We start from the raw sequence: 17,414 nt of genomic DNA on the forward strand, positions 1-17,414 counted from the left end.
ACAAGGCAGGAACCAGGTTCCCTATGCCTACCCTATATCTTTGATGAGGTGCATTTTACTTAGTGAAGGTCTAGGCTGGTGTGGAGTTTGGATGTCAGAATAAAATAGGAGACAAATAAAGTCCATATATTTTGCTCTGAGCATGTTGTAGGAGGGGCAGATGGAAGTGCAGAAAATAAAATAAACATCACTTTAAGGTCTTCATAAAGGCTTTTTACCCCTGCAAACTGTAGTTTTAAGTGTCTTGAGTGGGGCTCATAAACAGCGAATGGCATTTTAGGATTAAAAATCCAAGGTTTTGCCTTCTGTCTGTTTGCCTGGATTACTAAACAGCTCTTGCTGTCAAAAATGCTAATTGGGCTTTCATGGGAGGGTGGGGAAGGCTATCACCAGGTGTGTAAATCTTCTTTTCACTCTATACTGAAGCTGCTGTACATTTCATAAGACTGGGGAAAGGGGAATGAGTCGTCTAAACATCTGCCTAACAGTAAATGGATGTAATCCATTCCTCGAAAATTCATCTTGAAGAGAGCTTTTCACATAAGAGAACAGAAATGGAAGAAAACAATGATTTGAAAATACTGAGGTGCCTAAGGCCATTAACATTAAGAAGGAGCAGTAAGTAAACCATGAAATTTAATTAAACTCACACAGACAGGAGTCCAGTTGCAATGCCGCGTGGGTCAGAGGTCTTTTGCATTGTAACGGAGACATGATTCCATCCATTCTAATTCTGATCTTAACTTCAGATTAATCAGGGAGAGCAGCTTATTCATTAGTTCATGCATGGTCATTACCTGTTTAAAAGATAAATGATACCAATGCTTCCTGCGGTAGCAATCCTTTCTTATCAGCCTCCTGTGTCTTTGACAGCAATTTGATTGGCAGATGTTAGCAGCTGATGAAGATGCTTCTATCTAGTTCATGAAAAGTTCCTCCTGCAGATCAAGCTACAATTAAACTCACAGAAGCATGCCAGGCCTCACCCCACCCCTTCTTGGCCGGTCGGTGAAATGAAAGCTTCTCTTTGGAAATGGCTGGCTTGCTCTTGCTGGAGCTGTGCAAGAGTCATATCTTTTGTGTGATGCAAAGGAATTTATGGAAGAGCAGGGCTTATTATTTAGGGAGGGGCACTAGCTCAGTTGTAGAACACATGCTTGGCATGCAGAAGGTCTCTGGTTAAAAGGATCCAGTAACCCACCAGTGATGGGAAAGACATTTCTGCATGAGACCATGGAGATGCTGCTGGCAGAGTAGACGATCCTGAGCTAGTAGAACAAATAATCTGCCCTGGTATGCAACTGTGTTTTTGAGAGTGTTATCTGAAGGCATGTAATTCAGCGAGCAAGATCAATCTAAGGTTTGGTCAGTGTCTGGATGAGAGTCAGACTGGAAATCTGATGTATGGACCTTTTAGTCCCTGGAAGAAAGTGGGCCATGCATGAAAATAAATAAATCTCAGAAGGCACTAAAAGCAGTTCCTCAGTGAGTGAATGAATGCTTATCAGCTGAGAGAGTATTGGGTTTTCCATTCTCTTATATTATTTATTACAATTACAGCCTGCCTTTCCTCCAAAGAACTCAAGGCAGTGTATGTAGTTCTTCCTCTCCTGCCATTTTATCCTCACAAGAAGTTTGTGAGATAAGTTAGACTGAGAGACAGTGATGGACCCAAAGTCATGCACAGAGGTTCATGGCTGAGTGGGGAACCTGGGTCTCTCTTATCCTAGATGTTGTGCCATCAACGTGCATGGTATTTCCTCAAGTACAAGCAAACAGGTCCCTGCCCCACAGAGCTTAAAAGCTAAAATTTGGTGTAGGAAACAACAGAGGGAGGGAAGGAAGGGCTTAATTGCATTAAGGCAAAAGGAGTTAAAATGAAGTTCAAGAGTAATAGCAGTGCAGCATTAGTAAATGACAGTTTCTCACCCAACATATATACCAGGAAAAAACTCCTAAAACAATCGAAAGGCGGAAATGACCCAGTAACTACCATGCTTGCAAAGACTGTAGACAGGTCCTTTCATTCTATCCCGGGCTGGATCTAGACACATCAAAAAGGTGTTTCAGGAAAGCATGTGCTAAACTTCATAAATGGAAATCACATTGGCAAAAGATGGGACTCCACAGCGCCATCTGGTCACAGTGTTATAACGCATATAAACAGCTTTTCCTTCACCAATGTAGCTCAGTCCCTGTATTATCTTAACACTTCAGCTTGCATGGAAAAGCATTTTTAGTTGCATTTGAAAGTGTGGGTTATGTCAGACCTCCATGGCTGATCAGGATTCAGATCCATAAAAAATGATAATTGGGCTATTCCTACAGTCTGAGTGGTTCAGAGAGTAGTGCCAACTTGGGCTTGTGGGAGGGCACTGCCATTTTTTGCAAGAGGTTATATATTTGGCACATTAAGTTTCATAGTAATTGACTAGAAGAAAGGAAGTAGGTTGCACATTTAGAAGCAGAAAGGCTTTATTTGGTTGTCAATTCTGGAGAGGGGAAGGTGTCTGTGCATTTTTCCTTCTCCACTTTTGCATAAAGTCACCCTGTGACAAATATGTCAGTTGACTAAATAAGCCTTTATTGAAAATGAATTGAACAGCAAATCTAGGAAATCTTCCCTAAGCAGCCGCAGCTTTAGAAGACCAGATTTGCCTTTCTAATTAAAATGCTGTCAGTTTTAAATGTAATTCTCCACAAGAAACAAGTTCTAGGGAAAGCGGAAGGGAGTGGTGGGGGGGGGGAGGAGGCTCAAGAAGCTGCTCAAACAAATTTCAAAGAGATTTATTTTGTATATTTCATGATGATCATGTTCATCTTTCCATCTTAAGTGTGTTCGGCTGGAGAATTGGTGCCGTTGATAATAAGCTGTCGAGTAAATGCAAAGTACTGTTAGCTTCAGTTACCTTCAGCAGGGGATAAGATCAAAGAGCAAGTTGTCTGATGTGTGAGGTTACATTTTGTTTTTCAAAAATGAGAGATTAGTGTGATACAGCTCTTCCTTTGTCATGCAAAGAATTAATTCATTAATTAAACCAAAACAAGAGGCCCTGACATAATTTGAGATTGAGGCATCTCCATTCCGCTCTCACTCTTGCTGAAAAATTATGTCAAATTAGGTGTAAGGAAGAGAGTGGAGTGAAGATTTCTGCACTGCAAGGAGCAATCTGCATCCGAGAATGTAAAAATTCTTACCTTCAGAATAAAAATCAATGCGTGCAAACAGTTTACCAAATGACTATGGGAGCAATTCAGTGTAGCACTATGGCAATCATTCCATCAATGCAAGCATTTCAGCTTGCCAAGTGGAATGTTTTCCCCTCTCCTTCCCATGCACACGGTGGATGGGGAAGCCCAGTTGCACTAGCGGAAGTCGTTCCACGGACTGCTACTACCGGGGCTCATTAGCTGAATCCTGCCCTATGTGCACACTTAGCCATAGGTATCCATCCTCGGTGTTGAAACAGGTACAAGGTCCGAGCCCTAAGGCTTGGGATGGAGCACTGGAGGAGCTAATGATCCTTGCCCATCCTGGCTTATAAAAGCTAGCCGGGAGGGGCTGGGCGATGGGCTGCGCGGGGTGGTGAATGCTTCCCTCTGTGAGGGAGCCTTCCCAGCCCCGCTGAAAGAGGCGGTCATTAAACCGCTTCTTAAAAAAACATCTTTAGACCCGGCCAATATGGCCAACTATCGCCCAGTCTCAAATCTACCATTCTTGGGCAAGGTGATTGAGAGGGTGGTTGCTGAACAACTCCAGGCACGCCTGGAAGAAGCGGACCATTTGGATCCCTTCCAATCGGGATTCAGGCCTCACCATGGGACTGAAACCGCCTTGGTTGCGCTGGTCGATGATCTCCGGCGGGCTAGGGACAAAGGTGAGAGCTGTTTCCTAGTTCTGCTGGATCTCTCAGCGGCCTTTGACACCATCGACCATAACATCCTTCTAGACCGGCTAGAGGGGTTGGGAGCTGGAGGCACTGTTATACAGTGGTTCCGCTCCTTCCTCCTGGGCCGTGTTCAGAAAGTGGTGGTGGGGGATGAGTGTTCAGACCCCTGGGCTCTCACTTGTGGGGTGCCTCAGGGTTCTGTCCTCTCCCCCATGCTTTTTAATATCTATATGAAGCCGCTGGGAGAGATCATCAGGGGGTTTGGGCTGGGTGTTCATCAGTATGCGGATGATACCCAGCTCTACCTCTCTTTCAAATCAGAACCAGTGAAGGCCGTGAAGGTCCTGTGTGAGTGCCTGGAGGCGGTTGGAGGATGGATGGCGGCTAACAGATTGAGGTTGAATCCTGACAAGACAGAAGTACTGTTCTTGGGGGACAGGAGGAGGGCAGGTGTGGAGGATTCCCTGGTCCTGAATGGGGTAACTGTGCCCCTGAAGGACCAGGTGCGCAGCCTGGGAGTCATTTTGGACTCACAGCTGTCCATGGAAGCGCAGGTTAATTCTGTATCCAGGGCAGCTGTCTACCAGCTCCACCTGGTACGCAGGCTGAGACCCTACCTGCCCGCGGACTGTCTCACCAAAGTGGTGCATGCTCTGGTTATCTCCCGCTTGGACTACTGCAATGCGCTCTATGTGGGGCTGCCTTTGAAGGTGACCCGGAAACTGCAATTAATCCAAAATGCGGCAGCTAGACTGGTGACTGGGAGTGGCCGCCGAGACCACATAACACCGGTCCTGAGAGATCTGCATTGGCTCCCAGTACGTTTCCGAGCACAATTCAAAGTGTTGGTGCTGACCTTTAAAGCCCTAAACGGCCTCGGTCCTGTATACCTGAAGGAGCGTCTCCACCCCCATCATTCAGCCCGGACACTGAGATCCAGCGCCGAGGGCCTTCTGTCTGTTCCCTCACTGCGAGAAGCAAAACTACAGGGAACCAGGCAGAGGGCCTTCTCGGTAGTGGCGCCCGCCCTGTGGAATGCCCTCCCATCACAGGTCAGGGAAATAAACAACTACCTGACATTCAGAAAAAACCTGAAGGCAGCCCTTTTTAGGGAAGTTTTTAATGTTTGATATTGTTGTATTTGGTTTCTGTTGGAAGCCGCCCAGAGTGGCTGGGGAAATCCAGCCAGATGGGCGGGGTACAAATAATAAATATTATTATTATTATTATTAACCATATACTTTATTGCCTGAGGAAATAAAGTGGAATTATGTTCACCATTGCTAGCTTTCTGTTTTCTCATTTTTATCTTCCAATCTATCATCTGCCTGGTGCCCTGCCCTCGGTATGTATAGTGCAAGTTTTTGCAGATCAAGCACAAGAGAAGTCATTTCCCCCATCAGTTAGCAGCCCTGGTAGTAATAATAATAATAATAATAATAATAATAATAATTCCCATTGCTTAAGTTTAACCAAAAAGAGTAGAAGAAGAAGCATGAGGACAGGGCTGGCAACTGACCAGCATCACCTGCGTTTATGCCTTTAACAGCTGCTTGATCCATAAAAATGATCAGATGAAGGTTTCTCATAGTATGAAAATTATACTAGAGATTATTGCCATCCAGTTAACCTGAATGTTTGAGGGTTCAGGACAAACAAAAGAAAAGTGCTTTACAGAGCATTAAACTATGGAACTACATCCCACTAGTGATGGCCGCCAACCTGGATAGTTTTCAAAGAGGATTAATTTCATGGCAGAAAGAGGCATTGGACCACTGAATATCAGTTGCTGGGAAATGTAAGGTGGGAAGTGCTGTTTCACTCAGATCCCGCTTGCAGGCTTCCCATACGCATCTGGCTAATCACTTTGAGAACAGGGCGCTGGACTAGATGGGCCATTGGCCTGATCCTACATGACTCTTCTTATGTCTTTAAATGAATTGTTGTTGTTGTTGTTGTTCAGTCGTGTCCGACTCTTCGTGACCCCATGGACCAGAGCACGCCAGGCATGCCTATCTTTTACTGCCTTCCACAGTTTGGCCAAACTCATGTTAGTAGCTTGGAGAACACTGTCCAACCATCTCATCCTCTGTCATCCCCTTCTCCTTGTGATCTCCAGCTTTCCCAACATCAGGGTCTTTTCTAGGGAGTCTTCTCTTCTCATGAGGTGGCCAAAGTACTGGAGCCTCAACTTCAGGATCTGTCCTTCCAGTGAGCACTCAGGGCTGATTTCTTTAAGGATGGATAAGTTTGATCTTTTTGCAGTCCGTGGGACTCTCAAGAGTCTCCTCCAGCGCCATAATTCAAAAGCATCAATTCTTCGGCGATCAGTCTTCTTTATGGTCCAGCTCTCACTTCCATACATTACTACTGGGAAAACCATAGCTTTAACTATACGGACCTTTGTCGGCAAGGTGATGTCTTTGCTTTCTGCTTTAAATGAATTACCATGTGCTAATAGTGCCAGATCAAGCTGCCGTTAAAGGCACAGGAGCAGTAAAAAAAAAAAAAAAAAGGTGGGCAACCCAATGTGAGAAGTCTGTTTCCTAACATAGCAAATTTAATAATGTGCAAGAGCCATCTGGCCAATCTGGTGATTTCATCAGAAGAGGTCCTTTGCTCTCCCCACCACCACCACCACCACCACCACACACACATTGAGTTATCCAAACTTTAATTAAAGCTTTCCTCTGCACAACTGCACCTCTGCTTATTGCTTCCATAGATCTGATTCTATGAAAAAAGATCCTCCTTATTCCAAACACCCACTATGTCAGTGAAAGAGAATAAATCTAAAGGGCAAGTGCACAAATCCAAATGTCAAGATTTATGACACTGTGCTTTGGGAGTACAGTACTAAGCTGAGCTGAAGATAATTATTATTTTCTAATGAACAAAGTGCTTAGAAGGAAACAGCATTGCATCTTCTATTGTGACACGAAACAGGAAAACCTTACATTTCAAGAGTGGTGGGATCAGGCTGTGCAAAAAGATTCAGACCTCAGGCTATTGATGCAGGGCAAATGAAACTTTTTTCTGCATGCAGGGGAAAACACACACAAAGCCTTAGTGTACCACAAGCGGAGGAAATCCCTCTGTGCCTCCATCAATGAAGATCCCTTCAAAAGAAAATGTATTAAATACCAGCAAAGTACCCAGGATGATTATGTGTGTAGATGTGTGTAGAGTACATGCATGCATATGAACATACATTCTCATGTTGGCCAGCTAATCAGAATCTGCTGAGCAACGTGTTTGTTTGTTTGTTTTAAAATATATATAGGAAAGGGGGAAACGTGTGTTCAATGTTACCACTAGGGTTCAGACTAAACTTGCCCCAACATATTTAAAATACAGGTTGGTTCCAATATAATGGTTTAGCATTTCATGAGTGTACCTTCTTTTTTACCCAGGCTCTCTTTGTCAGATTCAAAATTCAAGCTATCGCCATAGTTGAAAGTTTTAACACTTTTATGTATGAAGTCAGTATATAGCATCTCACCATGGGTCTACAGGCTACAAACTGATAAGGCATGACAGAGATCTAAGACACATGACTAGGCTGAAGACGTTGATCCAACACTTGACATTCCCCCTGTGCTCTCATTTTGACGAGTGGGGCGGGCACAGCTATTTGCACAGTTGATGTCCCCGGACTCAGGCTGGGCAAGTAAATAGGTACTCCTGGGTAGACGCTGCACATGTAGGGTTTGTTTGCAGTTTCACTGTCACCACTGCATCCCTGGAGATAAAGGTGGAGTCGATGGAGCCAGCTCACTATTGGATTTGTCCCCAAGTGCCACCCAAGAAAGGGGGCAAGACTCTTTGGTGGCAAAGGAAGGTATCAAAGTCACCTCAATGGCTGGTGATGTTGCACTTGGGGTGTCAGATATTGCGTGGGCAGGCCACTCTCCCGAAAGCCCATTAGACCCTTCTCATGGGTCCATATCGCCCTACCTCCCAATCCACTGGGACCCTCTCCCAGTTCAGAGTTCTCCTTGGGTTCCAGTTTCCTATCCCCCCTCAACCCACTAAGGTCAGCTTCCTCTGGTTCTCCTCCCATTGCTGCCCACCATCAAACCACCCTCTCCAAGATATCTTCACACGACTCATGCCTTTCACTGAATGTGACATTGAATATTGTATATTTTTTAATTTAGGATTGTTTAACCCTTAGTGAGGGGAAATAGCTTACATGATGGTTCAGCATCTGATTATGTATCACTGAGCTATTCAAAACCAAAAATTAACAAGCCAAACCCAACTGTCCACAGCATTCTCCCATCCCCATTGCTCCCACCCCCAGGTAATGACAGCAATATACAATCTGGTAGCCTGAGCCATCAATATAAATGACAGGCAGTTGTCCCGCCCGGGGTTCAGTGATTAAGAATAAGAAAACCATGACTAAGGTCTAAAGGCTGGGATTTAGTTAACTGCAGCTGTGGGAATTTAAGTCATAAAAATATCTTGGCTTCTCAAAAAGGAGAAAAGCTGTATAATTTGCAGCTGGAGATGAATATGATTATTTGGCATGCAAATGCAGCTTGTCAGATTGAAGTGGCCATCATCAGCAGAAATGATGGTATTAAACGCTAGCCAGTTATTCTTGTTTGGTGCCTCTGCGCTTGCTACAAGTGCTTCCCGTTGACAGGAAATGGGAGGGGAAGCAGGAAGGAGGCAGAGAGATGGAAAATCAAACAGGAAAGGAATCAAGAGACTGAGCTGCAAGCAGAAGGGGGGTACAGATAGAACAGCCCCTGATTCCTCACCGAAAAAGTGGACATGGAACCTGCATAAAATGTGAATATGTTGAGATGCAAATTTAGAAATAATTACTACGATTTAAATAGAAATACAATGCATCTCACCATGGGGGAGAAGACAGTGACTGGTGTTGGCCTGTGTGCCTGCTCATTCTGCCAACATTTGATAGGCAGCTTCAAGGTCCATGCTGCTCTTTCTTCTTAGAGTACTTTATCTTTAAAGCAGACTTCAAACAGAGGACTTTCCTCTGTAAATTAGAACACACAGCCATCTAAGGGACGGAGTCTGCAGTGGAATGAGAAGCAGGAATATGAAGGATAGGTGGTGGATGAGACAGATGCCTGGGGAAAAGAGGGGGGGAGAGGAAGCCAGTGAGGACTGAGGGAAAGTGGGCAGGCAGTGAAATTTAGAGGTCCTGGGCCCAACAGATAAGAAAGGAGCAAAGAGGGCAGCAATGGAAATGTTCAGATTTATCTGTTGATATGAACTATGCAGGCCAATCTGTCTACTCTAGCTAATGGAAACACTTATGCAGTTTGACTTTATTTATGCAACTTTGCATAATTTATCTATGTATTCAAAGCATTTGACATTTGGGGCAAGTGCTGAGGTGATAGAAGGTGCAGAGAAGTAGTGAGAGCAAGCAGGGGTGGAGGAAGCCTCTTGGCCATTCGGGGCGGCAAATGCCGCGTGGAGGCACCCCCCCTGGGGATGGGGCATCCTGATGTGTGCGACCGAGAGAGCCGCTGAGCGAGCGGTGGCTCATGGGGCTGCCCCGGCCATCCGTAAAGCAGCACAGACGGGGTGCCGGGCGGTGGGGCTCGGCTTGGGGAGTGGCGGGAGGAGCTGCCAAGTGTCACCCCCCTCCCCTGGAACCCGGAGCACCCCGCCCCCATCGCCCCTCCCTTGCTACGCCACTGAGAGCAAGTCCTTGAGACCCTCAACAATGGCACAAAATGAGTTAGAAAAACTCAGGGCTGCGTGCTAGCAGGGTGTTTGGAGGTTAGGAGTGTACAGGGCTAAGTGACTTGTCCAAGTGACATCTATAGAGACTCAGCAGCTGGCATTACATTATTCTATTTTTAGTTCCTCAACATATTTGCTAGTCTGCCATCATTATATCTTTTTAAGCTCTGGCCACATTTCTTGACATCTGGTATCTGTGAATCCTGGATGCTTAGACTCTAATTCAAAAGCAAATGGAGCATCTGAACTTGCGATGAGATAGTCATTTTTCCATTTCCCCGGTTTCAGACAAAACTAAAAGTTTCACATTTATTCAGGATGGATTTGCCACTGGGCATGTGTTCTCTCTGATTTCCATCACCATCTCTCCCTCTCCCTTGCTCTCTCTCTCTCTCTCTCTCTGACCAGTTGCCTTTGTCTAAAAGGATTTCAAATCAAACTGATATAAAGAAGGTGACTGCATCATGTTTGGAAGCTGCACCAGAGTTTAGATGCAATATTTAAATGCAGAGTTTAGTATGATGTAAAAACAATGCATAGTGTAAGGAGCAAGTCCGATTTAATATTTTTAAATAGTGGAGATCAGTTCAAATGCATTTGGTTTCCTCTTCTACAGCAAGCTCTGAAAACCTAGTTTTGCATTATGGTTGATTTTTAACTGGGGAAAAGCCAGCTACGGATGGCGAGCAATCTTCCCATCCCTAGGGCTGTAGTCCTGTACACACACTTTCCTGGAAATAAATCTCATCAGCTACATTTGCACGTGATGCTAATCCATAAACTATTATGTACTAAGCTATTAGTTAGCATCAGCTGTGTGTGAATGTCTCATGATGGGTTTTGCTTAAGAGGTCTGAACTCATGGTCATAGCTCTTTTTTTTCCCCTCTAGCAGACCACATTTGATAAACCAACAATAAGTCAGTGTTTGTTAGCATGAAACCAACTGCAATCCTGAGTTTGGATGCCACACTAAGCTAAATTCTTCATTGTTGGTTTACCCACTTGTGCAAAAGCAGAAGAGAAGTAGAATGCACAGTATTTCATACGAATAGCTTTTGGCTTAGCATTATGAGCAATTTTACACATTGAGCTATTAGACACAGCTAGGATAGCACTGCAACATACCTCTCCCTGCAGCAGATACTCTTTGTTTTAATAGTTGCAAGGTTTATTAGAGAAACAACAAGGATGAGGTGACAGATGACATGTCAATGAATAAACACAAATGCGGTGCATTAAAAAAAAAAAGTTGGACAGCCCACCTGAAGCATGGAGTGAGAGGCACAGGGCAAAATGCATGGCTGATCCAGAGCTTGACTTTCTGGCTATGCCCTTCATGCAAATGGCAAAGCCATGTTTAAATTCTATGCTTGTCATTCACCTCAAACTAAGCCACCAGGGAGGCTCACCTGGTGCCTTCATTACATATCTTTAGGCGCCAGGCAAAAACGTCCCACCTCTCCCTGGCCTTTGACTAATGAAACCATCTATAGCGTTGTAAACTGGAGGGTGATCCTTGGGTGAAGGGTGGTATAGAAATTTAATTAATAAATAAAACAAATCAAAATCAACCAGCACAGTGCTTAGGTCTTGGTGGTTCCTACAGTGTGTACTTCCTACCGGCTGGATTAACTAGAACAGGGTGTGATCCCCCCCCCCAACTGTTAAATCACACATATCAGTTTGCAGGAACTTTTCAGGAACATGGGCATCTAGTTCCTTCATGATCGTGACACTCCAGCTACCAAGTGGCATAGATTATGAAATGTCACTGCTGTTGCTTCTTGTGTGAATGCAACATTTCCCTTTTTATAGCTAGAGCAGAGGAACGGCGTGGGAGGGTACTTTTACCATTCACATGCACAGTGCAGGGCCAAGCCCTTTAATTCCTATCCGTGCCACGCAATGGGTGTAAATTAACTTGCCGTTTCAACCAATACTGCTTCATCATCCCTAGGATTAATTACAGTTCTGGATTTATATCAAAGTGGTAAAATGAAAATTATTAACTTATTAAACAAATCTCAGCTATTAAAAAAGAAGAAGCAACTTCTTGCACACATGGAGACACAGGTTCAGAAGGCTCTTCACGGAAGGTTTGCTCAGTCGGTAGAGCATAAAACTCTTAATCTCAGGGTTGTGGGTTTGACCCCCACATTGGGTGAAAGATTCCTGCATTGCAAGGGTTGGACTAGATGATCCTCGTGGTCCCTTCCAACTCTATGATTCAAGCTTCAAGGTACAGGAGGCCTCCCTTTCATGACTTCTACCATTGATGGCAACCCCATAACTTTTCTTCTTGGTAATTCCAGTGTTTGGGTCCTTCACTATTGTTATGGTGATATTCTTCACATGCTAGTCCAACTTCAGTGGACATAAAACCATTAGGGAAAGGCATGCTAGTTGCAAGTTCCTCCTGAAATCTATCGTTGCTTTCATCAGCTGTTGGATTGTTCGAGCCAAGATCATTTGTGTGGAGCTGCTTTTCATAAGATCATTGTGTAATTTGTCCCCATGCATCTATGAAACTGACATGTTTTAGGATCTGTGTAGAGGCAAGACACATGGAAGTGGTTTATTTACATAGTAAGAATCCATTGAACAGTTGTTCTCTCAAGGGGCCTCCACGTGCTGATCATTATATAGGAAGGTGGCCTCACAGGTGGAATTTGACAAGATACGATAGGTGCTAGTGACTGGAACCTTTTAATATAACCTCAGGCATGCACATTTAATCTTGCATGCACATTTATACCTTTTAAAACTAAACAGTGCACAAAAACTAATGCTTCTGCAAAAGCAGAGCTTTGTGGGTTGCACTCATTATTTTCTACTCCTCTCCTTTAAATTTACCTTCACTCTTTCTTTTTTCCCTTTTCCTGCAGATCTCTGTCTGGGCGTATAGTTGGTGGGGTCTGGTGGTTTTTCACCTTGATCATCATCTCTTCTTACACAGCCAATCTAGCTGCGTTCTTGACAGTAGAGAGGATGGTGTCTCCCATAGAGAGTGCAGAAGACTTGGCCAAGCAAACAGAGATTGCTTATGGGACTCTGGATGCTGGGTCTACTAAAGAATTCTTTAGGGTAAGAGAAATTAGTTCTGACTTCAATATACAAAAGCAAGAGTCTCGTGCTAGCTAGCTCAGGAAATGCAGCGCACATGGGGTCTGCCAGATACCATAAATACTCCAGAAGCACGGCATAATTACACGCTTCCACAGATTACTGAGTAATTACACTTAGCAGCATCAAAAGTAATTACCCTGTGACTTGCAGCTCAGGTTTAGAGAATAATAAGTACTTGGTTAGCTCTGTAATTTAATGGTACCATTTGCCCGATGTAAATACATTGATGTTACACTCAAGGGGAGCTTATGTAGCAAGGCCCTCTCCTCCAAAGTGCACTTCCTTTCAATGGTCTAATGCCCCCTGTTTCTCACTTCCCCCAGCCAGCCCACTCCATTTATGGAGTGCAGTGCAAATGTGACAGTTCAATCGCTCCTACTGTTCATCACACGAGGCTGTGTAATGTTGAATCTGACTACTAGAATACTGTCTACCCACAACAGGCAGTGGGTTTTCGGAAGTTTTCCCCAGCCCTGATATACCAGTTCACGATTACTGGCGATTCCATTGATTAAACCTTGAACCTTCTGCCTACATATCATGTATTCTGCCACTGATCGATGGCCTCAATGCAGTGCTAGTTGTAAGAGTTGTGTTCCTAACTATTTGCATCTTTAGCTGCAAATCCCTCTTCCGCCCCATCTGCCTTTCCATTCAGCCTAGTTTTTGTTCCCTAAAAGGTGCCCTTGCAATCACAGAAACAACAGCAGAGGCCTAGCTGCGTAACGCCAACGATCCATGCAATACGTTTCACCCCGTACTCACCACCTATTGGCAGGGATTGTGTGGAGGCCGTTCACCTCTACGAATCAGCCCCCAGCCCCGAGTCCTTTCTTCTCCCTACCTATGCAATGTGTGGGCACGCAGCCCAGCAAAATGTGTGTCTTCCTTGGTGTATGAATCTCTGCTCTATTAACACATGCTAAGAGCAGTGGATTTATGCTATTCTGGACAGAGATCTAAAATAGCGGTTTTTGAGAAGATGTGGACGTACATGAAGTCAGCTGAGCCCTCTGTTTTCGTGCCGACAACAGAAGAGGGGATGAAGCGTGTGAGGAGATCCAAAGGGAAGTATGCCTACCTGCTAGAGTCTACCATGAATGAGTACATTGAGCAGAGAAAGCCATGTGACACCATGAAGGTGGGAGGTAACTTGGATTCCAAAGGCTATGGCATTGCAACGCCAAAAGGTTCACCACTGAGGTAGGTAGACTGAATGTGTTACTCCTTTAACTGCGGCCCAAGCAGTCAAAGCATCCATAAATGTGCCTCCAGACTCAATTATCGCAGTATACAGATAATGATACTCAGGGCACGGGTGGGAGATGTGAACTGCTGGACTGCTGCTTAACAGTGAAGCAAGTTCGTCAAGGACTGCTTTTTCCTTTTTTGCAATGACTTCACTCCCTATGTTTAAATTGATTGTAATTGGGTATTTACAGCTGGCGTTGTGTGGCATACTGGCTACTGATTAACAAAGCAATACTTTGACGCAGCTTGCTTGTTTTATGGTGCATGAGAGTTGTGCAATATGTATTACAGTCCTTGTTTGGATTCAAACTTAAGAAAAGGGGATTCTACCAGTAAAAGTGTTTCGGTGTGTGCATGTCTGAACAAAGAGATGCAAATCTGTGTAGGGCAAATAAATGGAAAAGCTAAGTGTTTTCCTTTTAGCTAGGCAACAAAACAGCTCAAAGGTTCTTATGCTTAGCTGGTTACCCTTAGCAACCAAGGCCTAGTTGGTACAAGGTACTGGGCCAAAGTGTTGCAGAGGAAAGCATGACTAGACAACATGCACGCAGCATACACACAAATGGAATGCACAACAGCCACACAGTATAAGCGACAAGCTGAACAGAAAGATGCACACAATAATGTGCCAGTGCATTAACCACGCACCAGAAACACTTAGCAGCATGTTATTATCCACACAATTCTCTTCATTTCTATAGCGACCAATGATGTGGCATACATGACTTGATTCTCCCCCCTACACTCCAATACCAGGGCAAGGCAGGAATTGTGTGCAGCTGCAGGGTGGATGTGAATCTTATGTTTTAAAGGAGAACAACATTTGCTGAGGGAGATTGCTATTGTCATTTTTAAATTGAGATTTTAAAAGAATCCTGCTGTGCCAAAATCTTTAGTGTATATTGAAAAAGCTGCGGCATTTCTTCTGGAGAAAAAAATGACAACAGAAAAAATGCAAAGGTTGATTTATCCTGTTCTTCAAGATATCCTCTCTACGAGGAAAGGTGAGAAGAGGAGAGGGAGACAAATACGATTATTCTTAACATGACTTCCCAGCTCAATGGAAACAGCCAAGGGAGGACACTTTGTTTTTCCATTTGGTCTGATGGTGCTTCTTTGGAACATATGGTCTCAGTTTCCCTTCCCATAATGTTTGTTGTGTGTGGTCGTTTTAACTGTTAAACTAATATTATATGTTCTTCAGTCACCCTGTAGCATCTCTCTGCACTGTTGCAGGAGAGCAGTCCAGGGAATGCATCCTGTTCTGTGACTGACTCTATTCTTGTTTCTATCAGAGTCCACAGACCACTGAAGTCATTGGGATCAGAATCAGTTGTGTGTAGAAAACATTTTGTCAGAAGTGGTATTTATTTCACTTAGTTATTGGGCACTTTTTACCATCACCACCACCACCACCAGCACCCAAAACAATGTCAACATGTCAATAAAAACAGTCCTGCAACAGTAAACACTAAGCAATTATTTATATATAGCATTTATACACCACCTTTTTCTCCAAGAGGAACAAGATGCCATATACAGTTCTCCCCCTCTTCATTTGATCCTATCCAGCTGAGATCAGACAGACCCATTCCTATTGGACTTCTGGTGCCGACTGAGGACATTTTAATTTAGTTTTATTTTATTTCTAGTTTTGACTGGTGGTGGTGGGCAGTTTCCCTTTAAAAACAACAACAACAACAACCTGAGTTACTTGTGCAAAGCTTAGGGACGACTGTAATTAAATGTTATATAAGTTGTTAATAAATAAATAAATAGAGAGACAGAGAAAAGTAGAGGAGGCTGGCACAGTTTGGCATTTCTAAAAACAGCAAATTTCACTGCTCCACAGCAGCTACCAAAAGGCACTTTCCAGAGCTGAAAGGTTAGTGTGTGAACAGCAGGAGAGAAAGCAGAGTGATGGAGAGCATAGGAGGGAAAGCAGTGTGGAAGAAAAAGGGGGCTGGATATGGCTGGAAAAGGGAGTCGCTGAGGAGAGGTGTCTAAGAGGTCAGGGAGGGCAGAGGGATGGGGGGGGGGAGAGAGAGAGAGAGAGAGAGAGAGAGAGAGAGAGAGAGAGAGAGAATAGGAATATGGAGTCTGAGAGCACAGAACTAGTAAAATTGATCCTCTTGAAATTACACATTTTTTTCCACTGGTCCTCCCCACATGCTTTTATTTTGGTGCACTGAGCATGCCATTTTATATGAATATGCAATATCATCCCATAGAATGAGAAATTTTAATCTTTGTATTTTCCACTGCTTCATGGCTCGCAGTACTTTTGGAAGTATGCATTTGTGCATGTGTTTTAACCTATTAATACTAAATAAAAATGGATATTGAACATGCAAAATGTATTGGGGGAACCCAATGACACAAAATAAGTGTGTAATCCAGCGAATGTAAATGAGGAGGGGAGAAACTTATACTCTCTCTCTCAGATAGATAAATAGATCTCTCTCTCTCTCTCTCTCTCTCTCTCACACACACACACACACACACACACACACAAAACTAGAAAGAGAAGTGAAGCTGGGGAGGTAGGCGTGTATTCTGTAATTGGCTTGCCTTCTCAAAGTGGTAACCTTTAAGCAAAGCTCCCCAGAGGCCCATAAACTTGTATGTCAATTATTCCAAGTCATTTAAATGAATAAAAGTGTTTCTTGTCAAAGATCCAACAAAACTAACACACTTCAGAGGAAAATGTGCCAGCCAACTCTGTTTTTCATCAAGGATTCTGTGACTGTAAGATATTGAAAGATGCTGTATGAGCTGCAGAGGAGAACCAATTACTTCAAACTTAGTCTCTTAAGGAGAGAAAAACATGGAACAAACAACCTGAGTACTGCAGAATGATCTGTACTTAAAGAACAACAAAGAGTTCGCTGGGCTTTATAATGCCGTATTACCCACACAGGAATTAAAATATTATTTCAGTTCACGATTACAACATCTTCTTACATTGCTAAACAATGACTGTACAAATGAGGCTGCGTTCCACTTTAGAATACAGATATAATCATCTGTGTTGCATCATCGCTGCTTGAGCTTAAATACAGCTGACATGCTCAGTGCCCAACATTTGATGTGTCAAATGTGACTCAAAAGTATACAACATGTAATACATGCAAGGGTCCCAGTAAAACACCACACAGAATCTTTGTTCTTTTCTTTCAGCAGCACAGTACAGTCCCAGCAATTCCAGTTCTTTTTTTCCCAGTAGCAGTACCCTTTGCAGGGCCGGTGCTAGGGCTTCTGGTGCCCTAGGCGACACCAATCTTCTGGCGCCCCCCCCCGCCCCCGAGGTGGGGGGGTGGAGAGGCAAGCAGCGGTTTCTCCGCTGCAGCGGAGAAGCCGCTGCTCGCTCGTCCCACCCCCCGCCAAAGCCTGCTTTAGTGGGAGGTGCGGG

At 44.1% G+C, this 17,414-nt stretch overlaps 1 protein-coding gene across 11 annotated transcripts in view; it reads left to right on the forward strand.

Moving 5' to 3' along the window:
- The window catches only part of GRIA1 (glutamate ionotropic receptor AMPA type subunit 1), a 192,299-nt gene that overhangs the window by 153,480 nt on the left and 21,405 nt on the right, over window positions 1–17,414 (forward strand). For 10 of the 11 annotated variants that reach the window (XR_004425980.1, XR_004425978.1, XR_004425979.1 and 7 more), the window contains exons 12-13: window positions 12,511–12,709; window positions 13,707–13,954. Coding sequence is in view for 7 of the 11 variants with exons in the window: in XM_033140328.1 (XP_032996219.1) it covers window positions 12,511–12,709; window positions 13,707–13,954 (447 nt within the window). In the remaining 4 variants the exon portion in view is untranslated. Of the gene's footprint in view, window positions 1–12,510; window positions 12,710–13,706; window positions 13,955–17,414 lie in introns of those variants that run through there. The other variant, XM_033140333.1, reaches the window with a different exon arrangement.

This window comes from Lacerta agilis, chromosome 2 (assembly GCF_009819535.1).
Source record: "Lacerta agilis isolate rLacAgi1 chromosome 2, rLacAgi1.pri, whole genome shotgun sequence".
Classification (NCBI taxonomy): Eukaryota; Metazoa; Chordata; class Lepidosauria; order Squamata; family Lacertidae; genus Lacerta; species Lacerta agilis.